This window comes from Microcaecilia unicolor, chromosome 5 (genome assembly GCF_901765095.1).
Source record: "Microcaecilia unicolor chromosome 5, aMicUni1.1, whole genome shotgun sequence".
NCBI lineage: Eukaryota > Metazoa > Chordata > Amphibia > Gymnophiona > Siphonopidae > Microcaecilia > Microcaecilia unicolor.
Genome location: NC_044035.1, coordinates 134464877 through 134491463, shown reverse-complemented (window position 1 = coordinate 134491463; position 26587 = coordinate 134464877). Strand labels below are relative to the sequence as shown.

At 41.9% G+C, this 26587-nt stretch overlaps 1 protein-coding gene across 4 annotated transcripts; it reads left to right on the top strand.

Annotated features, from left to right (window-relative positions):
* Positions 1-1264: 1264 nt before the first annotated feature.
* Positions 1265-17029, top strand: LOC115470284 (putative uncharacterized protein DDB_G0279653). Of its 4 annotated transcripts, XM_030203302.1 has the most exons (8): positions 1266-1380; positions 4318-4431; positions 6556-6651; positions 7124-7231; positions 10746-10859; positions 11504-11617; positions 13409-13465; positions 16683-17029. In XM_030203302.1, the coding sequence occupies exons 1-8, from the start codon at positions 1281-1283 to the stop codon at positions 16733-16735; spliced, it is 756 nt and encodes a 251-aa protein (XP_030059162.1). In that variant the 5' UTR covers positions 1266-1280; the 3' UTR covers positions 16736-17029. The 4 variants fall into 4 exon arrangements, with proteins under 4 accessions (XP_030059163.1, XP_030059164.1, XP_030059162.1 ...); XM_030203303.1 differs by lacking the exon at positions 7124-7231 and having other exon boundaries at positions 1265-1380; XM_030203304.1 differs by lacking the exon at positions 10746-10859 and having other exon boundaries at positions 1265-1380.
* Positions 17030-26587: the final 9558 nt, after the last annotated feature.

The window sequence follows — 26587 nt, the reverse complement described above, 5'->3', positions numbered from 1 at the left end:
GATACGGTTTGGTGCTCAATGAAGGAGGTGGGGGAGTGGTGAGAAAACTTGTCTCATCCCCCTGGGGTGGGGTGCTCAAATCCCATCACTGGGTGTCTGGTAAAGTTTCTAAATAAAAGTTTCTCTACACATCTCTGAGGGATTGAGTTACTAGTGTAATTTTTGTGCTTTGAGATATCCATGCAAAAATAATAAGAATATGAAGCAATTCCAAACACTCTTCAGTTGGTGTTGAAGAATATATTTAGCTGGGATTCCTATATACTGCCTGACAGGGATCCCTAAACTGGGGAGGAAGTAAACCACTACAATCCTAAACATAAGTTGTGTACAATAATGAGTATACTTACATCCCTGATGACAGAGGCTTGTGAGTTGAAGTGACTGTCCATCACTCCCAGGCCCTTCTGTACCGCAGATATGATCTGTGATGGCCTGGGAGGAAAAAGTAGTCCTTTCTTTGCACAGAAAGAACCTTGCAAGTAGTTTGTATCAGTGAAGCTGAAGTTTGATAGTCTCCTCTTGCACTCCATTTTTGCCAGCGTCCCCCACAGATATGATATCATGATTTCATATGGCACATAGAATCCAACAGAAGTGTATTCTATATACTATGCCTAAGTTCAAATGGCATTTATAGAATGCGTGTAAACCTAAGCATATTCTAAAAAACCCATGAGTAAATTTAGGTGGGACTCATACAATACACTTATTTGTAATTTTTGGCCACTTAAGCATATTCTACAAACCACACGTAACTGCTTAACTTTAAGCATGGTTTCTAGAGTATGCCTAGGTGACTTTTTTTCACTGCATGAAATCTTCCAGGAGTAGGGCTGGCAGCTTAGCCACTGTCCATGAATCATGTTTGTAACTTTCCTTCTAAACTCTGACCCTTTTTAATTTGGAAAATAATGTAATAAGAAATTGTAGGAAATGATTCACCAAAACATTAAACAGAATGCAGTATGTTCATTCAACGTGTCATAATGTCATTTTAAATAACCTATATATGAAATTACCCTGGATGACATCCACCCTATTATTAGGCAATCAAAATGTCAAAGTTATAATGCTCACTGATCATGAAAAACCCTTAATCATATAAGTAAAACTAAATTCCTATTGGTTATTCAATGTTTCAACCACAGTTCACATGATGCTCATTTCGCAAAAGGAGGGAAAAAACTTTTGTATATAAGTGGTATGTTTTTGCAGACAAGATCTAAATCTGACAGAACCACTTTTATTCTCTACCTCTTCATACAGGCAAAGCAAACATGGCTACCAAGGGTCGTAGAAGACAAAAGCCTGAAGAGAAAGAGTGTCAACAGGGACCAGGTGGTACCCCATGCAATGTAGAATTGTCGGTGTCTGATCGTAAGTTGTGTTTCATTATAAAATTGATCTTCAAAGAAATTACTTTTAAACTGGGCTGACCTATTGGCTTAGCAGTGCTGCACAATGTAATATAGAAGAACTGATTTCATTTCCATGTCAAAAATATTTTCCTTCTCTTGCAGGCTAGAGGATAGACCTGGGTATCCAATGGAAGCAAATTGTTCCATTTTGAGCCCTTGCATATTGACCCAGTTGAGGACTGTCTATGTGATGATCAGACAGGTTGGGTTGGGAAAATAATTTAAAGTGGGAGAAAAATACCTGGGTATTTACAAATAATAGAGGCAATTCTATAAGCTGGTGCCTAAATAGTACACCGAGTTTATAGAGTACTAGTGCTTATACATGTAGCAACTATGCATGTGAGTGCTAAGAACTATTCTATAAACAGTGCACCTAACTCACATAGGGATGCTGTTACTAAAATGCACTAGAATCTAGGCTTAACATGTGGTAACACAGGATTTTATTGCATACTAATCTCAGATTCAATGCAGCACTTTTGGGGGTTTTAAAAACATATTTTATTGCACGTTGTATACAAATATTTTCATTAGTGCATGGTACCTGTACAGAGATAACAAGAAAGCACTTACTGTTTCCTATTTAGGAGGCACTAAATGCTCCCGTGTTAAATCTGCATTAGCCAGATTCCCCCAGATTCTATATAATGCATGGTGAGTAGCTCAATTTAAAGTGGGCAATTTACATGTGCTACTTAATTGGGTAACAAGTCAATCAGTGATGATAATTGGCTGATAACAGCCAATTCATCACTAATAGGAAATAATTGGAATTTACGCGTGCTTCTTTTAGGTGTATTCTAAAAATAGGCACGTAAATTCTAAAGCATGTCACTGAAAAGGGAGTAAGGCCATGGGAGGAATATGGACATGTCAGTTTTGGTACTCAAATTGCACGCATTGTTATAGAATTCAGGGAAATGCGCCTACATTCATGTGCAGGTATTTACACCAGATTTTCAGTGGCGGAAATGGCCATACCTAAATGTAGGTGCATTCTTCAGCCCTATTCGCTATTCTACACACTGCGACTAACTTTAGGCACTTTATTACATGAACCCCTCCCAAAAATATTTATTAAAAATCAGTAACATGCTGGTTAGCACGCTCCAACAGGCAAAATACTGCAAAACATTTTAATGTATTTCTGCAATAGCCAGTTTGCACATGTTAACCACCCATTAAGGGCTTAACACCCTTTAGTAAAAGGGTCCCTTAGTATGCAATTTTCGGGGGTGAATGGAGCGTAGGCTTGTCATGGACATGATTCCAAGTGCACAGGGAATTTATAGAATAATATCAGTTTAACACATTGCACTGTAAACTGAGATGTACCCACTTACATCAGCCATTGACCTGTTATAAGTAGGCATGCCCTACCTTTGGTGCTCCAGTATAGCTTTGCACTCATATTCTGTAACAGCTTACTTAATTTTAGGCAGACCCTTAAGCTGTTATAGAATTAGTGCTAAGTGTGCCCCTCTGTGGCACCTAAAAATGAGGTGCCAATTTATAAAATTACCATCAAAATCTTTTGGTGCAAAATCCCAACCCTATTTTTCACCGAGCTGGAAGCCCAAAGGAACAGGAAGAAATTATTAGACCAAAAAAAAAATAAAAAGTTTAAAAACTACTGTTACTAAATCATTTTAAACTACAATCCACTGCAAGGGTGATCTTGAAATCAAGGGCGTAGCCAGACAGCAGATTTTGGGTGGGCCCAAACAAGAAGCGGGTGGGTACCAACTGTTCTCCCCTCCCACACACACACATATGCTAAAAAAATATCTCAGCTGGTGGGAAAATGCTTCTCTCCACCTTGGTAGTCTGCAGCAGGCATGCGCTGAAAACTGAGGAAGTGGAAGTCTTGTCAGTCATAACCATTGGAGCAGACTCTGTGGGTGCTGTGGGTGCTTGAGCACCCCCAATATTGAGACAAATTTTTTGTTTGTGTTCAAGGAGGGGTCATTTCTATTGGGCTTAGCACCCCCAATAATTTTGAAAAGTTGGCTCCTATGGTCATAACTGAAACAATGACATCTGCTTGGCAGATTGGGATTGCATGGATACCCAATGTGGCAGGGTACCGTGATCTCTGGCAAATGGCCAAAAGTTACAACTGCCTTGGCTGTCCTAGCACAGGATTTCTCCAGCCATTCCTGCATGTCTCTTTAACTGGTCAGGTTTTCAGAATATGCACAATAAATGCATGAGATAGATTTGCATGTGCTACTTCTATTGTATACAAATCTATCTCATACATATTCACCATAGATATCCTGAAAAACAGGTTGGATAGAGGGAACTTCAGAAATAGCAAGAGACATAGGGGCCCTTTTACTAAGGCACGCTGAAAAGTGGCCTGCGGTGGTATAGGCGCGTGTTTTGCATGCGTGCAGGTCCATTTTTCAGCATGCCTGGAAAAAGGCCTTTTTTTGTGGCTGAAAATGGACTTGTGTCAAAATTAAAATCAGTGCCTACCCACTTTCGGCCTGAGACCTTACCGTTACCCATTGACTTAGCGGTAAGGTGTCACATGCTAACCAGGCAGTAAGCGTCAGCGCATGTTAACTGCCGATTACCACCAGGTAAGTGCCACATGTAGAAAATAGAGAATATTTTCTACCACGTGTTTTGGACACACGTCAAAAATGGAATTACCACCCAGAGAACTCGGTAGCTGGGTGGTATAGTTCCAATTTGGCACATGTTGGACGTGCGTAGGCGCTTACATGCCTTAGTAAAAGGGCTCCTTAGTGATCTAGACCCAGGGCTTAAGAACTGGTATATGGTACTCTAAGAAAGCAATAAATGAAGATCCATTGCAAATTCAAGCAGAGAAGACACATGTTTCACAGAATCACAATCCTTATTTTGTTCTTTTTGTGGCCAGATGCTGACATATCTGACTACAGTGCTGAAGTCAGATTGAGCAGCAGCAACCAGAGCTCAGAGGTCACACATGAACCTGATGATGCACAGCAAAACTTAGGTCATACCCAGGATCGTAAGTTTTATTTACTTATAATATTTACTTATCAGTAAGTTTAAAGGTTGCCTTGTAATCTTTGAGAAGGTCTGATTTAAAAAAAAGGGATGAGGAAAATTTAATGTGATGAACGCCATTATGATATTGACAATGTGATTTTATGAAATTGGTCATAGACCTGGAGGGTTTCTGTATTATCTTTTAAAATATCTTGACCTGGGCTTGGTTCAGTGATACAATAGCTTGTTTGTGCATTGCTACACTGCAGACCCAAAGTTAATCCACAAGCCTGGTTTCAATTTGTCAGGCCAACCATACTTTGGCATACTATCTAGCTTATTTTCGAAAGGAAGGACGCCCATCTTCCGACACAAATCGGGAGATGGGCGTCCTTCTCCCGAGGTCGCCCAAATCGGCATGATCGAAAGCCGATTTTTTGCATCCTCAACTGCTTTCCGTCGCGGGGACGACCAAAGTTCACGGGGGGGGGGGTGTCGGCAGTTTACCAAAGGCGGGGACGGGGGCGTGGTTAAGAGATAGGCATCCTCGGCCGATAATGGAAAAAAGAAGGGCGTCCCTCGCGAGCATTTGGTCGACTTTACTTTGTCCCTTTTTTTTCACGACCAAGCCTCGAAAAGGTGCCTGAACTGACCAGATGACCACCGGAGGGAATCGGGGATGACCTCCCCTTACTCCCCCAGTGGTCACCAACCCCCTCCCACCCTAAAAAAAAAATTTTAAAAACATTTTTCCCAGCCTCTATGCCAGTCTCAAATGTCATACCCAGCTCCATCACAGCAGTATGCAGGTCCCTGGAACAGTTTTTAGTGATTGCAGTGCACTTCAGGCAGGCAGACACAGGCCTATCCCCCCTACCTGTTACACTTGTGGTGGTAAATGTGAGCCCTCCAAAACCCACCAGAAACCCACTGTACCCACATGTAGGTGCCCCCTTCATCCATAAGGGCTATGGTAGTGGTGTACAGTTGTGGGGAGTGGGTTTTGGGGAGGATTTGGGGGGCTCAGCACCCAAGGTAAGGGAGCTATGCACCTGGGAGCAATTTGTGAAGTTCACTGCAGTGCCCCCTAGGGTACCCGGTTGGTGTCCTGGCATGTCATGGGGACCAGTGCACTACGAATGCTGGCTCCTCCCACGACCAAATGGCTTGAATTTGGTCATTTCTGAGATGGTCATCCTCGGTTTCCATTATCGCCAAAAACCGGGGATGACCATCTCTAAGGTCGACCTAAATGTTCAGATTTGGGCATCCCCGACCATATTATCAAAACGAAAGATGGACGTCCATCTTGTTTCAATAATACGGGTTTCCCCGCCCCTTTGCCGGAACGTCCTTAGAGATAGACGCCCTTAGGGATGGTCGTCCCCATTCGATTATGCTCCTCCACGGAGCCACAGTAGAAATGGGGTCAATGAAGCAATGACACATATTGGCAGGACTAAAGATGTATGCGTGCCATATTTTGGATGCAGCAAACAGTGACGATAGCAAAATAAGATGAACAAGGAGAGTGTGTTGATAAATTCAAAACTACTTCCGTCAAAAATGTCTATTTTAGTCAATGTCCATAAACATATCCATGATAAGATATAGAATTCTAACAGTGCATCCATACAGTGGAGAAAAGACTCATTCATGCATAACATGGAATACAAAGACTCAAAACGGCCATGTTTTGATGTCAATGCCTGTGTCAGGAGTTGCACAATCCTCATGATATGTGTCACTGTGGATGCAGTCAGGTTTATGGTATCTGGATAAAGCCTTTTTACACAATGCCTGGGCTAATATATGGATAGTACGATTGCTTTGCTGGCAGTATCTCTTTAGCTCAGTCAAGAAACCTAAACTAAATGGATAACTTATCCTGATTGCCACAGCTGGACTACTGCAATCTGGCATATTTGGGCCTTTTGTGGAAGAACAATGCAAGATTTCAACTGTTTCAGAATACAGATGTTAAAATGATTAAAAATGGCTAAGAAATGAGAGAGATCTATGCCACTATTGGTTGAGCTCCCAGGGGATGCACTGCAGAATATGAACAAAGCTTTACCAATTAATCAATTATACATTAGACTCACTGAATGTTTGGGGTTTTTTTTCTATTCTTTCTGCACAGATGCAATCAACCAGGCTGGCAATGTTGGAGGACAGTCACAGTGCTCAAACGTTCAAGTAGAGAACCGATGCAGACAGCCAGGCCAAAACCAGAACCGTGAGTTTTCTTCATAATATTAATAATTTCTAGAAAAGTAGGCTTAAAATAACTGAAATATTTGGAGAAATTTCTAAATAGCATGTTATGGTGAGGAAGACTGAATTTATTTTTTGAGGTATGATTGATTAAATTGTACCCCAAATGGCCATCATCTTATTTTTAGCTTTCACAGTAACTTTTGCTTTTTGTTGCATCAGATATATCAACCCAGATCCTATTCACTAAATAGCAGAAACGAGATGATACTGTATGCAATCAAGTTATCCCAAGGAATATATATACATATTCAAACACATCCAGGCTAATTTTAAAATGATCAAAACAAGTGGCTAAGAAATGGGACAGAAACATGTCACTACTTGTTGAGCTCAATTGACTCCCTAGGGGTGAACCTTGGGAAGCTGTGAATCAATCATACAATATTAGAGACTCACAAAATATTTATTTCTATTCTTTCTACTCTGCTTAGAGACGGATATAATCAACAAAGGTGGTAATGATGGAGGACAGTATTATCAGCAGTCACAACATTCACAGGTTCCAGCAGAGAACACATGCAAACAGCCAGGCCAGAGCCGTGAGTTTTTCTTCATAATATTAACAAGTTCTATAAAAGTAGACTTAATATAGCTATAACAACTGGGGCACGTTTTCAAAGCACTTAGACTTACAAAGTTCCATAGTTTACCATGGAACTTTATAAGTCCAAGCGCTTTGAAAGTATGCTGTGAAATTTCTAAATAACAAGTTGTGGTGAGGAAGATGGACATCATTTTTTGAAGTGTGAATTGTGCATATCCTATTAGCAGAAAAATATATTGACTGTATGTAGTCAAGTTATCCCAAGGAATATCAAATACATCCATGCTAATTTCAGCCAGTTAGTCATTGGTTTAAAGTAACAGCTGGTGCTGGTGTTCAGCTTATTCTGTATATTGTTTTAAGGCAGTGATTCCCAAATGTTTTACAATGGCAGAACCCCTAAAATATATTTTCATATACCAAAGAACCCACCACCACCACCCTCTGAGTCCCATCCAGCTTATGCTCCCCTTTCCCTTCCCCCAAGACCCATCTATCTTCCCCTCCTGCCCTCCCCTATATTCTAGCATCTCAGGGGTTTCTCTCTCACCCTCCTCCCCTAGGTCCAATGTTTATCCCTCTCTCTCTCTTTTTCCCCCTTCTTATTTATGTGCTTTCAATTAAGATACATTACATAATCCATATCAGAAATCACATCATAGCCACTAAAAAACAAAGAAAAAGAAATATCCATTCTTATCAAAGAGGGAATGTGAAAACGTATAATGTTATCAGTCCACAATTATAGGAGAAAGGTAAAAATAAAGAGGATTAAAGCATAAAGAAATTTTTTATTAAATAACTAAAGATATGGATGAGGCTGGATCAGAGATTAAATGAAACAAGGAGTTGTCTTGCTTATTCACTGAGGAGCCCTGGAATTCGTTCCAGACCCACGAAAAACAAACGCTATGAGCTGTGTAGGATCAAAGAAAATATATTGAACTCCTTGCAGAGTAAGAACACACTTGCAAGCATACCAGAATTTGAAGGAATCCCTCCTCAGCAATACCTGAGGCCTCAATAACAGAAATTGTTTTCTCTTCCTTTGAGTTACTCGGAAAACATCAAGAAACATTTGAGTATTGCAATTCATAAACAGCACATCTCTAACTTCATGAGCCATTTTCTATCTAAATCCATGGCTAACTGAACCAAAAGTGTTGTAGGAGTCACAACATCCACATCTGACCATCTTTTTCATGGTCCCCAAATTTGGCATTCCGCAAGGCTCGCCAATCTCACCATTCTTGTTCAACATCATGATGGCTCCATTAGTGAAATAATAGGAATGATGAGGACTTTAATTCATACATATATGCAGATGATATAACCATTTATATTCCTTTTGACAATCAGATCACAGAAATGCTTATTGAGAAAGGTCTAACTTTGATGAATGATTGGGCATCTGCTTTCAATCTCAAATTAAACAGGTAGGAAAACCAAATTCCTAATAATCACAAGTCCGGTCACCCCCACCTTAAATAATAACTTCACAATCAACCAAATCACCCACCCATTAGAATCCAACTATTAATATACCTGTACAAAACTCCACTAAACTGTAATTCTCCCTCAATTTGAGGTCTAAGGAAGCATGTATAACTTCTTCTTTGATTATTTTCTTTAACGTTTGTATTATGCTGTTTTTCTGTAACAAGTGATATGCTTGTAAGAAATTTGGAAATTTATGAATAAAAAAAACAAAAAACTAAAATACTAGGCTTTGCAATAGATCAACACCTAACCTTCGAAGATCAAGTAAGTGCAGTAACAACAAAGGTCTTTAGAACTCTATGGAAACTGGAGAATAAGACCTTATTTCCCAACTGAAACTTTTGATCCCTTGTTCAGTCACTGGTACTCTCCCGATTGACTACTGCAATGCTATTTACACTGGAAATAAAGAATTGTTAACAAAGAAAAAGCAAACTACACAAAATACAGCTGCCTGTTTGATATTCAAAGTTTCTAGATTTGAGAGGGCATCACTATTAATCAGACTTCATTGACTCCCAATAAAGGTGAGGTCTAGTCTGTACCTTTATATTTAAAATACTTTATGAAATGACACCCGATTACATACAAAACTTGATAGATCTCCCAGTACAAAATGCTACCTTATTTTGCCTTTCCCTAAGTGGAAGAATATTAGGTACAAATCTATATTTACTTGCAGCTGCTTTTCATATTTAAGCACAAAATGGTGGAACTCTGAGAAATATGACATAATGATAATACCTATCCTTCCACAAATCCCTAAAAAACCTTCCTGTTCATAAAGTTTTTATCTCAAGATATTAATTAATTTTGGCATTGCCATTGATCATCATAATATTGCTCTAGTTGTAAAATTGTTCTCTCTCTTTGTAATCTTCAAATCTCACTCATTGTAATTCAGCTTTGTAATATATGTAAAGCCACATTGAATTGAAATTGTTTTTTTTTTTTTTTTGGGGGGGGGGATAGTGTGGGATATAAGAACCAATAAATAAATGAATAAATCCAAACTGTCCTAAGACACACTAGATGGTTGTGGAGATGAGGATACTTTCTTTTTAGCACTTGGAATATAGTAAACCTTGGAGCATGGAGGAATGGAAGTGTCTGGAACCTTTAAAAAATCAAGGAGGCATCGCTTAAACATATCATAAAATGAAAAAAAAAAATTGGAAAATTGATCAGTCATAAATTTGAATGTCTGGCCATATTTTCAAATGTCTCCACCTTGTTTCTTAAATTAACACTTTGAAATTAACACTGTCTTTCATACAATCTCTCCATGGGTTTTCAGGGCTCACAATTTCTCCTTAAAGCCTCTTGATTTCCTCTCTAAATCATACATTTCTTCTTCAACACAAATGACGCTGTAGTCTAGCATCTCAGGTCTCTCTCTTCCACCCTTCACCCCTCCATCAAATGCTTCCCTCTCTGTTCCCTCCCCTCCCACCACTCCACCCTCAATTTAGCATCACTCCTTATTTCTCAGACTGCCACCCTGCCGTACTCTCGATTCAGCATCTTTTCCTCTCCCCTAATACTGCTGCTTTGGAAGGGTCTAACTTTGATTTAGGTTGAGCCAAAGAGGTCTGTGCCCATACTGCCTGGAAAGCAAAGACATTGACAGCATGCCTGTGCATGCTCCATCATGGTATAGGTAGTAGTGTGTGAATATATGGACAATACAATGACCATGCTGGAATGCACTGTTTAGTTTAGGCCTGCTATTCAGTAAACTCAAACTAATTGAATAGCCTGATAGCCACATCTGCAATAATATTTGTGTGTTTTGAGAAAGAACAATGTTAGATTTCTACTGGTTCAGAACAGCTGTTAAAATGATTTTCAAATTGGGAGAGAGCTATGCTACTATAGGTTGAGCTCCAATGGCTCCTAGGGGATGAACCTCAGGAAGTTATGGATGAAGCTTTACCAACTAATCAATTATACATAATAGAGACTCATAGAATGTTTCTTTCTATTCTTTCTACTCTACATGGAGACAGATGTAATCAACAAGGGCGACAATGAGGGAGTACAGTCACAGTGTTCAAAAGTTCCAGTAGAGAACCCATGCAAACAGCCAGGCCAGAACCAGCACCAGAATCAGAACCAGAACCGTGAGTTTTTCTTCATAATATTAACAATTTCTAGAAAAGTAGGCTTAAAATAACTGAAATATTGGAGAAATTTCTAAGTAACATGTTATAGTGAGGAAGATTCAATATATTTTTGAAGTGTGATTGAGTAAATTTTACCTCAAATGGCCATTATCATGTATTTTTAGCTTTCACCTCAACCTCTATCCTATTCACAGAAAAATGTACTGGGTATCAGAAAAAAGGTCACATTATATGTGATCAGGCCTTCTCAAGGAAATCTGTTTATAATCAACACATCTAGACCAATTTCTGCCAGTGCAGTAATTGGGTTAATGTAACAGCTAGTGCTTGTTAACATGTATATTCAATGCCACTATGGTCGTAGTTAGTAGTATGAAAATTATGGATAGTATGATGACCATGCTGGTATTTCTTTAGTTTAGGCTTGCTAGTCATTCTACTGTTTCAGAACAGCTGTTAAATGATTTAAAAGGGGGGGGGGGGCTAATATTGGGAAAGAGCTGTGCTACTGCAGGTTGAGCTCCAATGGGTCCAGAGGATAAACCTCAGGAAGTTATGAATGAAGCTTTACCAACTAATCAATTATTACAATAATAGAGACTCACGGAATGATTCTTTCTATTTTTTTCTACTCTACATAGAGACAGATGTAATCAAAAAGGGTGACAATGATGGAGTACAGTCACAGTGTTCAAAAGTTCCAGTAGAGAACCCATGCAAACAGCCAGGCCAGAACCAGCACCAGAACCAGAACCGTGAGTTTTTCTTCATAATATTAACAATTTCTAGAAAAGCAGGCTTAAAATAACAAAAGTTTCTAAATAACATCTTGTAGTGAGAAAGATTGAGTTTATTTTTTGAAGTGTGATTGAGTAAATTTTACCTCAAATGGCCATTATCATATTATTTTTAGCTTTCACATCAACCTCTATCCTATTCACAGAAAAATGTACTGGGTATCAGAAAAGAGATCACATTGTACGTAATCAGGCTTTCTCAAGGAATATCTATTTATGATCAAACACATCTAGACCAATTTCTGCCAGTGTGGTCATTGGGTTAATATAACAGCTAGTGCTTGTTAATGTATATATTCAGTGCCACTCTTGGTGTAGTCAGTAGTATTGAAAATATGGATAGTATGTTGGACCATGCTGGTAAGCATCTCTTTAGTTTAGGCTTACTAGTCAGGAAACCTAAACAGATAATTTATCTTGATAGCCTCAGTTGGAGTACTAAGATTTAGAATATTTGGGCCTTTTGAGGAAGAATAATGCTAGATTTCAACTGGTTCAGAACACAGCTGTTAAACTGACAAAACAGAGCTAAGAAATAGGACAGAGTATGTCCACTATTGGTTGAGCTCCATTGGCTCTCAATGGATTTAAGACTTACATTTGCTTACTATAGCACATAACTATATTTAGGGATTAGAACCAGTGTATGTTTACAATTTAGTGACTACATATATGCTAATGAGACCACTGAGATCTGTAGATCAGATGTTGTTAACCATACTATTAGTTAGGGACTGTAAATTATTAGCCATTAAACAATAGACTTTGAAAGGTCAAGTCCCATGTGAATAGAATACATTGCCAACAACATTGCATAAAGAAAGCCATATTATTTTTGGAAAAAGTTAAACATATGGAGGGGCATTTTCAATAGAATGTCCAAGTCAGAATTGGGAGGTCCTGCTCATATATAATATGCTTTGAATCAAATTTTGATAAAATCAAGCTATGCTATAAATTAAATTAAAATAGCAAATGAATATATCTGCTATCCAGATTATGTTCTGACCCTCACTCCTCCTGTAACCCAGCTTACAAAACAGAGATATATCTGGCCATTTCTAAAAGGAACCACATAGTTGTACGTAGCAAGAAGGCATATAAATGGCAGTATTCAATTTTTTTACATACTTAAGTGGCCACTTGTGCACTTAAATAACCTCTTATAGAATATGGACTAGTGGAATAGTACGCATCATGATTTGATGATGTGTAATTTGCCAGTGGGTGTCACTTTGGACACAGTACAGGCAGGTATGTAAGTAAATTATAGAATAATTTATGTGTGTTCTATCAGACACCTAGGTGTAGACATTTATAATAGCTATAAGGCTGGTGTAATGATTGTGCATTGCATTGCATTTGCACATGTTTTCGGTGCTAGTATTCCATAATGAAAGTAGGCATCTATTTTTCTTTATAGAGTAGGCCTGAAATGTCTTTGGTAGATACCCTGTTATTGAATTACCCTCTTAAGAATCTGAAAGGCCAGCTATTATCCATATATTTTGTAAAAATTAGGTGATTGCTGGCTGGCAGGGAAAAATGCCTCTTTTGAACAGGACACAATTATTCCCTGCTTTCTTCCGGACTACACACACATTTTTTTAATGTGTGTGCTTCCTTTGCTTTCAGACTGATAAATCATAGATAAATATTTAATTAGAAATTGCTGTTATTTACATAACAAAACAAAATGGTGCTAAATCGTAACAAGTATTTAAATTGTTTGCCATTCCTCAATTTCAGCAAATCATCCTGTGTCAGAGTGTCAGAACTGGGGCTCCTCTTCATCCTCTAAATCAGGTATGAACTGCTTTACTTTTATGATACCGTATGGTCATCTGAATAAAAAAAAGAGTTCAAAACATTAGTTTGGATTCTCTTAACATAAGTACATAAGTATTGCCATACTGGGAAAGACCAAAGGTCCATCAAGCCCAGCATCCTGTTTCCAACAGTGGCCAATCCAGGTCATAAATACCTGGCAAGATCCCAACACTTGCTGCTTGGCCATTTCTGGGGGAGCCTTTAATGCCACCCACTGAGGTGACAGTAGAGGCCATGGTGCTAAGCCGGCAGTAACCGGGCAGCAAGCGGCACTGCCCGATTACCGCCAAGTGCTGGGGGTGGGAACTACTGCCGAGCTGCTACAGTAACCTGGCAGTAGTTCCATTTTATTGAGCGGTAAGCCCGCTTTTTACCGCCGCTTTGTAAAAGGGACCCTTAGTGCACATCATCCTGGTGCCTAACTTTTTACAACCTTTTGAGAATTACCCCCACGTGTAAAGTAGGTACACTTTTCTAAAAGAGTGTGCACTATCCCCCTCATTCTATAACTTTAGTGCCTAATCGTAGGTGCTATTTGCACGCAAAAAAATGATAGAATACTAGCACTTAGGCAGGTATGTGTACACATGTGCATAAGTGCTGTGTGCACACTCAGTGCTGTTCTATAATGATGCTCCCAACTTGCTCAGCACATAAATGCAAGGGGGCATACACATGGGTGGAGCATGAGCAGTGCATAAGAGGAGCTGCCACTTATGCCTGTAACTTATAGAGTACTTAACATTGTTGTTCGCACAGTCCACCACACACATCTACCAACTGTGCATATATGAAATAACAAAATCACAAAAACAACAATATATTTTATGGAATAAATTATTTTGGTCACAGCTTTATTCATAATAATATTATAACAGCTGTAAACCCACCAAACTTGGTGTCTCAATCCTCCCCAATCACCTCTCTTTTTTTTTAAACTCCAAATCCTACTGCTTCAAAACAGCCCTAACAACTTACTTCAAAATATCATTATTTCACCCTCATTTCATGCACTTTCCCTAAAATTAACCCCATCATATCCTCATATTTTTGGACTGTCTCAGTTAGTGTTAACACCTTCTCAGCTTAGTCTGAGAGGGTTTCTACATGTTATGTGCTAAAGTATTGCATTTAGGTGTGTGCATTTTTTGGCTATTTTTGACATGGCATAAGTGGGTGTCTACAGATGCCAGTTTACACTAGTGTTCTATAATGGAATCTTGATGCCCAGATGCTGTTATAGAATTTGATGTCTGCACATTGCATCTAGGTGCTTAACTTTAGCACCCCGTTATAGAATTGCTCATAACATTGACATTCGCACATCAGTCAGTCTCTTACCACTCGACTCCTTATATATATTTTAAATAACACCACAATACTTTATTTGGAATAAAATTTGGCTGCAGCTTTATCACCATATAGCAATATATAAACTCAATTCACAACTTAACCTTTTCCTTGACAACATTCAAGTCTTTTATCACCATGTTAACTTCCCAGAGCAGTTAAGAGGGCTAAGCCATTCGGTAACGAAACTGCTCTCACTTGCCACACATTATCCCCATTAGCCCATGTGACTTACGGTGCCGTCCAGCCACATCATACTCGTGGCAGTTCCGCCCCCGAGTCATCCATTCAATATCATTATCAAATATTCATTTAACCGCCTCTGGTGCCTCTTTATTCCATAAAACAGGCCTTTACTTACAAGCTGCTACCGGTCTCCCAGACTCTACTCTACAACCCTCCCCACACCCCCCTTTGTAAATACCCTTAGCCAACTACACCTCCTCCCTTCAAATTGCCACACCCCCCACAAAAAATGGGCGGGCTGGGAAGGGTCAGCAACTCACACCCTATCCACCCTTACCCACTCCTACCCACCCACATAATAATTTTGCCCGCCAAAACCCTTTTTCTTTCCTCTCCTTCACTCTCTATTTCCTCCAATCATCCTCACCCTCGACTAACCAATCACCTTTCTTCCCTTGTGGCTATCCTGCCTACCTCACACTTCTCACACTCACCCTTTCCCCCTCCCCCTATTCTTTCCCTACCACCCTTTTCTTTTAACCCTCCCTGACTTCGGCTTCAGTCAATGTTATCACCCCCGCAGTTTAGACTGTGAGGGTCCCCCTATATCCAAAGAGTGTGCACTCTTTCCCAATAATGTGTGCATGCATGCACAGGCATAATTTTATTTATTTATTGCATTTGTATCCCACATTTTCCAACCTCTTTGCAGGCTCAACGTGGCTTACAATGTGTAGTTATTAGTAGATAGTAGATCAGGAGATAACAGTGTTACATGGAAAGTAGCATGATCGAAATTCAGACAAGTTAATGTAAGTATAAAATATTACTGATAATAAGTAAGGTGGAGATGTCATAGAAAATAGCGTAGTCGGGGTTCAGACAAGTAGGTATAAGCAAGAACATTGTTGATAATAGGTAAGGTTGCTATGTATTACATTTCTAGTTATTGCTCTTATTGGTATGCTTTGTTGAATAGGTGGGTCTTCAGGGATTTGCGAAAGTTAGTTCACACATGTGCATACTATTGAGAAAAGTGCCACCTCTATCACAGTGTGCACTCTTTAAGAAAAGTATGTGCCCTCTTTGCACATAGGACTCAATTCTGTAAATGGCCTCAAATTATGGTGCCCGAAAAATGCACGCTAAGTGCTGCTCTATAAATGGCACTCCAAGTTGTTTACAGAATAGTGCTTAGAGCTGAGATCCATTCCCAATTGAACCCTGGTGTAAATCATCACACCTAAATTAGAAAAGGATCCCCTGAATTCTAGAACTGCCCTCGACCCGCCCATGCCCCTTCCATGGCCATGCTCCCTTTTCAGATCCGTACACATCTTTATAAAATACCGACTATAAAGATACAAGCGTGAATTGCAATTATTGATGATTAGCACCAATAATCCTTAGCACCCAATTATCAGCGCTAATTGGCTCGTTAAGCAATTAAATTGTGCGCACAATTTGGACAGGCACCAAAATTTGCATGCGCAATTTTGAGTGCTAGACATAGAATAACGGAGAATAGTATGCATTCTTTGAAAAGAGTGTGCAATCTTAAACATTTGTTTCAAGATAGGAAAAAAAATGGAAAAAGACAGCACAAAAACAGATGTGATATTGTATGCCTCCACTAATTCTATGGTTTATGTTTTAGGTGTACATTATGAAGATGACCAGAAACAGTGCCCAGGTACAGGAAAGAAGTAAAGATAGCAACACTAAGCAACAACTGTATCTATGAATGACAAAATTGCCTGACGGTTCTGAAGTTAAAAGATTGAATTTATGAAATTATTTATTCCAAGTCAAAATTTATCGATTACTTAAATACAATTTTCTGGTATATTAAAGCAACTTTACTGGCAAAAACCAAATCCTGTTTTTTGCAGGTCTTTTAATTCAAAATTTCCGATTGTATCATTTAAATTCATGGGATTTCTTTAAATTCTTATGATAATGGTCTGGGATCAAGATTCAATAAACTAAATTCATGGACAATTATCTGTGTTGTGGAGGCATTATTTACTATTACAATCATTGATTTTCAATTTTTGACCCACTGAGAGTATCATTAGACCATCCAATCAACTGGTCAGTAGGAACTGATCATCCTTTCAATCCTTCCTTGGTAAATCTGTTTTAACCCTAATATGGAACAATGCTTTCTAGCAAGCTTCAAGCCAGATTTGGTAGATGGATACTGCTGCTAATAATCATGACAGTTCATTTGGATGGTAAATAGATAAGCAGCTATTTTTCTGGCTTGACAGAAGCCCTGGAGAAACTCATCAAAGCCTTAGTTCATGTCCAAAACATGAACAGATTGAAATTATTGGAGTTTGCTAGGGAGATATCAGGCCAGTTGTCCATTGATGTTATCTCAGCCCTGCTGCAGAACTGGGCTATCCACTGACAAAAAGAGCTTCCACAATTTTTGCTTTTACCATAAAGGGAATGAGTAATGGTTTATAAAGGGATCTAAGGTCTCTGGAAAAGCACTTTCTCAAAACATTTCTCCATTTTTCTCATGCAAATAAAATGTGGTAATGATTGGGGACAGTTTACTGAGCACTATCGGCAAAAATACACAAAGCTCCATAATGCAGTTCTGTGCTAGCAGTTACTAGCATGAAGTGCTTAATGCAGTTCAATAAAAGGGACCCTACATTACTATCCAGCTTATTTTCAAAAGTGATCGCCGGCCATCTTCCGACATAAATCGGGAGATGGCCGGCGATCTCGGAAAAGCGGTGAAATCGGTATAATCGAAAGCTGCTTTTTTGACAGCATTGCCGCTTTCCAGTCGCCTCGTCGCCGAAGGTTCAAAGGGGCGTGTCGCCAGCGAAGCAAAGGCGGGACGTGGGCGGGCATGGACGTGGCTACCAGATGGCCGGCTTTCACGGATAATGAAAAAAAAAGCGGCGTTAAGCAGTATTTCGCTAGGTTTACTTGGCCCTTTTATTTTCACGACCAAGCCTCAAAAAGGTGCCCCAACTGACCAGATGACCACCGGAGGGAATCAGGATAACCTCCCCGTACTCCCCCAGTGGTCACCAACCCCCTCCCACCCAAACAACAAACAAAAAAAAAACTTTTTTGCCAGCCTCTATGCCAACCTCAAATGTGATACCCAGCTCCCAGACAGCAGTATGCAAGTCCCTGGAGCAGTTATTAATGGGTGCAGTGCACTTCAGGCAGGCAGACCCAGGTCCATCCCCCCCTACCTGTTACACTTGTGGTGGTAAGTGTTGAGCCCTCCAAACCGCCCCCCCAAAACCCACTGTACCCACATGTAGTGCCCCCCTTCACCCATAAGGGCTGTGGTAATGGTGCAGAGTTGTGGGGAGTGGGTTTTGGGGGGATTTGGGGGGCTCAACACCCAAGGGAAGGGAGCTATGCACCTGGGAGCAATTTGGCTATTTTTTAAACATTTGTAGAAGTGCCCCCTAGGGTGCCCGGTTGGTGTCCAGGCATGTCAGGGGGACAAGTGCACTACAAATGCTGGCTCCTCCCACGGCCAAATGCCTTGGATTTAGCCGGGGTTGAGATGGCCACTTTTATCTTCCATTATCGCTGACAAACAAAAGCGGCCATCTCAAACCCAGCTAAATCTATGGCATTTGGCCGGTTCCAACCATATTATCAAAACAAAAGATGGCCGGCCATCTTTTTCGATAATACGGTTCCGGCCAGCCGTTACGCCGCCGCCAAAATAGATTGCCGGCGATCTATTTCGCTGGCGACGTTCAATTATGCCCCTCCTCGTTGCACTAAGATTTTGCACCTACATGAGATTAACTGCAAAAGTTAAGTCACATTAGGTAAAAAAGAAAAATCTATTTGGTCCTGTTGGGAGTATTGCCAGCTGCTGTACAGTTAAAGTTCACTCTCACATATTAACTGCACGGTTGGAATTACTGTTCCTCGAGGTTAGAATAACTGTTCCACAATATCCGTTAACAATGGCAGCTGCAAAACGCAATGCTCCCTGGTTAAACTGTAGACTTTTACCAGCTGATATTCAAATTGATTTAAGGGGCCGTCTAACCACCAATACTCAGGGGCAGTTAACTGATTCATGCCTCTGAATATTTGTGGTTAGCACTTAGGGCGTTCTAGAGGCAGAGTTGGCACTTATTTATTTACCGCCTGTTTGAAAGAATTCATTCGAGGTGGTGTACAGTAAGAATAAATCAAACATAAGCAATAGACAATTACAGCAGTAAAAATATTAAAATAACAATACAAAGTATGGCATAGTATACTACTTACAATGTCAACACAATACATACTAGAACATTTTAATAGACAGCGTTGGGTATAAGCAAAGATGGAACATATAGGGGCCCTATTACCAAGCTGCGGGAAAAAGGGCCCTGTGCTGGCAGCAGGGGCTGTTTTTCTCGTGCTTCAGGGCCCTTTTTACTCTAGTGAGTAAAAAAGCCCCCAGCACACATGGCTAAACGGTAAAAGAACCCTTACCGCATGTCCATGTGATGAGGAGCCCTTACCGCCACCCACTGAGGTGGCAATAAGGGCTCATGTGCTAACCTGGCAGTAACCGGGCAGCACACGGCGATACCCAATTACCACTGGGGTACCGCTGGGGTTTCTTTTTCCTCTGGAAAATGGTGCGCACTCGGGGCGGGACTACTGCCACTTTGGGCCAGCGGTAGTCCTGAAAGAGTGAGCAGTAAGCCCATGTTGGGCTTACTGCCGCGCTGTAAAAGGGCCCCATAGAAAGATAAGAGTAAGAGGCGTTAGAAAATAAAGTGACTAATTTAAAGAAAGTTGCAGATGAGGTCAGAGATGATTAAATGTTATCTCAGCTAGGGTAGGAGTGGATAAACATATCCTGCTGCAGTATGTGCTGCCTGTGTCACACCTTTTGTGTGTGAGACTAGGAAGTTAGTTATTTCTTCCATATGTGCTTAAGTGCCAATATTCATCCCTTGACCACGTAAGATAACCATTTAAATTGGGTAGCATAAATAATTCTTATCTTTAAACAGTTCAGCTTATGCTGTCAAGGGCTGAATATTGCACTTAACAGTATAAGCTTTAGAAGCCAACGCATAACCAGATATTCAATGCTGATTCCCAGGCATGGCCCGACATTAAATATCCTGGAATACAGTTGGTGGCGGATATAAAAACACTGGCCACTGCCGGCTGAATATTGGCCAGTTACTTTTTAAACTCAGCAAAGACAAACATGATACAAATCCTGTATTTTTATTTTTTTTTACTCAGGCGTAATTCTTCCTTTGAAAACAGAATATTCATCAAAGCAGTTACTTTACATCTAAACAAGAAGGGCTCTTTAAAACACTGGCCTCATCTTTGCAGTGTCCAAAACAGGAAAAGTTAAAAAAAACAAAAAACAAAACTGTAACCCCCCCCCCCCAGTGGTGAAGTGGAGAATTACAATAAATAAATATATAGTTGGATAGAAATGTCACAGTTTCGGGTTTGGTCCCCAAATAAACTCCACACAACCAAGGAATTTGACAAGAAAAATGTTAGATATTTTATTAAATAGTAAATAAATAGAAATGATATTAAACAGAAATGATACAAGAAATTAAATACTTTGCAATAAATTATAAAGGCAATAAGATAATCAAATTTACAATAAAAGTTACCAAGATCCTAACTCAACTTCTGCAATAACACAAGACATCCCAAACATTTACACAAACCTGATTGTTACTTCGCTCCTTTACTACCTCAGCTACTAAAATTCAGTTACTCTACAACAAGCACTTTCAAGGACTACAGCATCAGATAAGTAGACGTGGAGGGGCATAATCGAACGCGAACGCCTATCTCCATGGGCGTCTATGTCCGAAAACAAGTACGTGAAGAGGCGGGACAGACCGTATTTTTGAAAAAATGGACGTTTTTCAGCTGGGCTTTTGTTTTTTTTTTTTGTGATAATGAAAACTAAAAACTCCCAGCTCAAAAACGTCCTAATCCGAGCCATTTGGTCGTGGGAGGGGCCACGATTCATAGTACACTCGCCCCCCCTGACATGCCAGGACACCAACTGGGCACCCTAGAGGTCAGTGCAGTGGACTTCAGACAACGCTCCCACATGCATTGCTCCCTTACCACGGGTGCTGAGCTCCCAACCCCCCTCCCCCAAAACCCACTACCCACAAATGTACAACACTACCATAGCTCTTAGGGGTGAAGGGGCACCTACATGTGGGTACAGTGGGTTTTGCAGACCTCCCATTTACCAGCACAAGTGTTACAGGTAGGGGGGGATGGGCCTGGGTCCGCCTGGCTGAAGTGCACTGCAGTACCCACTAAAAGTGCTCCAGGGACCTGCATACACGCAGCCCTCTAGGACTTGTTGCTGCTATATAACATTGGCACACCAGTTGACACCTGAAGACTAATCTCTCCGAAAACGTCCTTTATTGGAATAAGCACGCTTACTCACAGTTAACTGCAGATCAGAGGTTGTGCCCCACTGGTACCACTCCCTGGTACTGAGATGAGCAGTAGGTCAGAGCTGGCAGAATGGTGTACAATGCCCTCTTTCAGACAAATTCAAGGTAAGAACTAAGTTCTGTAACGTGGCTAACATGTGAAAGGGATCTAAAACTGGCTTACAAAAATGGCCACTACCTCATGGACTACCGGAAACAAAACAGGGCACACTCTGACCCAGTAAGCAGGGGGAAAAGCACCATGGGAATAGAGCCTACCAACTACCAACATCGTGAGCATTTGCCACAAGCTAGTGGAATCACGGAGCCCAATACCGTACACCCACCACGATGCATTGCTGATGTGACTCTGCAGTGCGCATAACAGAAAAGGTGTCACACTCACCCGAGAGCCACATCAGAACCAGGGAAAGGCTGTCAGAGGATAGAACACATTCTGCTGTCATGGAGGTGGGTATGGCATTTGAGGCTGGCATAGAGGCTGGAAAAAAGTTTGTAAAGTGGGGGGTTTTTGGTGGGAGGGTGTTAGTGACCACTGGGGGAGTCCGGGGAGGTCATCCCCGATTCCCTCCAGTGGTCATCTGGTCAGTTGGGGCACTTTTTTGGGACCTGTTCGTGAAAAAAAAGGGCCAAAAAAAAGTGACCCAAAATCGCGGTAAAAACGCCTTTTTTTTCGATTATCAGCTAAAGACGCCTATCTCTCCTCGGCCGATAACCACGCCCCAGTTCTGCCTTCACCACGCCTCCAACGTGCCCCATCAACTTTACCCGTTTCCGCGATGGATTGCAGTTGGAAACGCCCAAAATCGGCTTTCGATTATACCGATTTGGGCGCCCACGGGAGAAAGCCACCCATCTCCCGATTTGGGTCGCAATATAGGCGTTTTTCTCTTTCGATTATAAGCTGGACAGCTATCTTTTCCTTAATGTAGTTCAAATCCTGTCCCTTAGGGACCAGACTCTTTATTCCCCAAATCTTTATTTTCTTTACAAACCTCAGTGGGCTCCCGTACACCCAGACGTTCCTCAGGTAAGTATTTCACAGTGGGTGTATACAGATTGTATACCCAAACCTGAGACTTCCTTACTGGAATAAATTTGTGTGCGCACAATGACATTACCGATATATTGAGTCAAGTCTTCACTAGCATCGCAGCTGTCTTGCATTGGGTACCTTGGTTGCTTCCACAGTCACATTTCCTTGGGTGACGGTGTCAACTCACCAGCTCAGGAACTCCAGTGTACCTACTATCCTGAGTCAAAAAGAACTAAAAAAAAAAACCCCTTGACTCCCTGTCCTCGGTGTAAACACCCTAACCTCAGTATCTCCTTTGGCAACAGGGGCTTCTTAACTAACTAAATTTAAATAAAAGGATAAGGAAGGGGAATTCCTATCTAGCCCGCCCAACACATGTCCCCTTTTCTTTTCTTTTACTGTTTTCCCTTTCCATCTGCTCTATGACTACTACTTGAACTGACAGACAGCTAAACCAAATCCTCTAGAGGCAGGCCCCTAGCTGTAGGCATCCACAGTGGCAGGCTTTAAGATCAGAGCTCTCAGGGCAGGTTTATTCCTCGGGGGCAAGACTTTATGGCTCCAGGCTTTCTCTTCGGGTTAGGCACTAGAATGGTAGGCCCCAGTGGCGTACCAAGGGGGGGCGGTGGAGGCGGTCCGCCCCGGGTGCACGCCGCTGGGGAGGTGCCGTGGCGCAAGCCTGTCGCCATGTCTCCGAGTTCGCATGTGTTCACTGCTCCCTCTGCCCCGGAAACAGGTTACTTCCTGTTCCGGGGCAGAGGGAGCAGTGAACACATGCGAACTCGGAGGCGACAGGCGCGCACCGTGGCACCCCCCCCCCCCCAGCGGCGTGCACCCGGGGGGGTTCGCGCTGCATCCGGGGGGGGGGGGCGCATCGGCGATCCACCCCAGGTGTCAGCCAGCGTCAGAACGCCACTGGTAGGCCCTTACACAGAATTCTGTAAAGGTAGCCCCTCACACTGGCCGCCACTCCACTGCACGCTTCCTTTGAGTCTGGGCCCTCAGTTCAGGGGGGGGTTCCCTCCTTTTCCTTCCTCTTCAGAGCAGGCATCTTCTTCATGGAACAGGCAGTCTCACGTCTGGCTTTTCTCTCTCAGGGTAGGAACATGCTGGTGAATACACAGAACGTTTTTCTCAGGGGTTCGGGCCCCAGCCATGTTGTTACCACACTGCTGCCTTCCAGCTTCTCGCTCTAGCCCAGCTCTCTTTGGCGCTGCCCCGGACTACACTGCTCCTTCTGGCCAAGGCTGATCCCAGCACAACTCTGCACTGCTCCTGTTGCAAATCTGCCCTGGTCTCAGAATGCACAACTTCTCAGTACAGGACCACTCTTCTTCTCCGCCTCACTCCCTCTGTCTGGGCTGGCCTTCCGCAGCTGCTACTGTCGCCTCTCCTCTCAGCTCCGGCTTGCCTATTTCCCTCCAGGCTAGCTCTGAACACCTTCATTCTTCCTCTTCTAGCCTACTTTGCTGCCCTGCCCTTCCCAGGACTCATCAGCTCTCTTCCTTTTCTCCCGGGACTCATCTGCAGGTCCTTCTCTCTTTCTGTCTCAGTCCTCCTTACAGCCCAGCGTTCCTTCTCCCGCAGCTCTTTCTCTCTGTCTCCTCACTGGACTTGTTTGCAGACTTTCTCCTTCAGCATACTCCTGCTCAGGGTTTGATTTTCTTCTACCCTCCAGCATGCAGCTGCTTCTTCCTGCCCAAACTTGCCCTTCTCTGTCTCAGCTTGCCTCTGGGCTCTGTATTCTTCCTGGGCTGCTCCGCCTCTCCTGTCCCCTGGATTGGCTTGAAATTCATATCAATCCAGGTGTCAGGCTGTCTCCTGCCTCCCTATTGGCTGCCTGCCTCCCCCCCCCCCCCCCCGGGCCTCCTCCTGATTGGCCTGATTCTTTTCAGCACATTTTGCTGTGGCCATCGCCTAGACCAGCTCCCCTGCCTGCTTTTGCCTGCTCTCTCATTCTCCTGTGACCCAGAGTTCAACTGCAGCACTTCCAGGTTCACAGGGAATTGCTAGCCCACCTTCCTGGACTCCACTGTAGCACCAGAAAGTGCCACAGCTTACTTTGCTGCTCCCCTGACTGCCTGCCTCTTTCCTCCCAAGGAGGAGGGGGGAGCTTCTGTGCAAGACGGAACTTGGAATTTCTGTAGCAGCATGTTAGGGATTTGGGCAGCATCTTTTTTTGGGAAAAGAGCAGAAACTGGGGGAAGACACCAGGTGAGGGTTGCAGCAAAATGGCTGCTGTGCTAGGAGCACTTAATTTTTGTAAAAAAACAAAAACAAAAAACTATCCTACCACATGGCTGCAGGCAGGCAATTATCTCCTGCAGGGCTTGCATTTCTTCTGGGAAAAAAACACTGTTGTTATGGTTGGTAGCAGCCACAGGTGGCAGGAGGAATTACCTGTTGTAGACAGGGAGTGTCCCACATAGATGCCAAGTTACTCAGTTCCAGGCTGGAGAGTTTTTGGCCAGTCCTGGTTTTGGGATTTGTAGTGCCTGATCCTGGCCATTGAAATCAGTGTTGCAAGTCCCATAATGCACCAGGATGGGGTGGTAAAAACTCCAGGTCTGTCCCAAAATCTTCCAGCCTGGAACTGGGTAAACTTGGTAGCTCTGGTTCCCTTCCCATCCCAGGCAGAATATAAATGGTTCCTGAGCACTTATGGATGATCCTCTCTCAAAAAGGAAGTGTTGTGATGGCCATCTTGGAATAGAGCATGTGACCCTGGTTTTACTATACTGGTAGCCATCTTTACTAGGGGAAAGTTTCTGACATTACTTCCTTCTCAGTTGCCATCTTGGAATAGGACAGGTGACCCTGCTTTTACTATATGGGCTGCACTGGTGGCCATCTTTAGTTGAGGCAAGTTTCTATTTATTTATTTATTGCATTTTTGTATCCCACATTTTCCCACCTCTTTGCAGGCTCAGTGTGGCTTACAATACATCATGAGTGATGGAAATACAATTTGTTACAATTTGATTATGGGTTACATGGTGAGGAATTATAAGAAGACAAAGTAATATAACATTATGAGGCAATAAGAACTATAGGATAACAACTTGAAGATAACTTCATGTGACATGACACATTTCTAGCTATGAGGGAGGGGTTCCATATGTGGTGAAGGTGCGTAAGATGAGAGTGCAAAAGGAAATATTATGAGACATTTCTAACTATATATAAGGAATTTATGTGTTTTGATCCTTGTGATATATTTTGTCAAAAAGATGGGTCTTCAGTAGTATGCTGAAGTTGGTTAATTCATGAATCTAACATCACTTCCTTCTCAGTGGTCATCTTGGAATAAGGCAAGTTGCCCAGCTTTTACTATGTAAGCTGTACAGGTGGCCATGATTAGCTGGGGCAGGTTCATGACATTGCTCACAGTAGACTTCCCCGACAGCCATGGGTTACATTGAATGAAGTGGTGAGGTGAATGGCTACTACAAAATGGTGACGAATGGGCTCAGTCTTGGTCTAGTTTTAAAGCAAAGGGTTGTGGCAATTGGCAAACAACAGCCAGGATACAATACCTATAGGAATGTGGATTGACTACAGATATAGAGTAAAACTAATTGTCCGTTTTAGTATCTCTCCCACAGCAGCAACAACATACCACAGCAACACAACAAGCAGAGGACAAAAGCAGCTAAAGCAACAAGAAGCACAACACAGAGAAAGAAAACCACAATGCGAACACGGGGGTATCAGCTCAATGTACCAATGGTGCACCTAGGGTTCAGCAACCTCAACAACAGGAAGAGATGGAAGAGCTAATCACAGAGCTGAGGAAGCAGATATATCAGCATGGCATGGTGACAGTAAAACAGCTGCTGCAGAATATTGATAGCACACCTTCTACAGCCAGTGCTCCACCCCTTAGCTAATCCACAAGTCTTGCTGAATGATACTGCTAATCCAACGGTTTCCTCTCCAGTGGGTAAATCCTCAGATGACGCCGTGGCCCCAGCTGATTCCCTCCAGTCAGCGAAGACTGACAGGGATTCAGCACTGACTTAGGTGATTCATAATGCATTACAAACTTCTAAAAACAGTAGG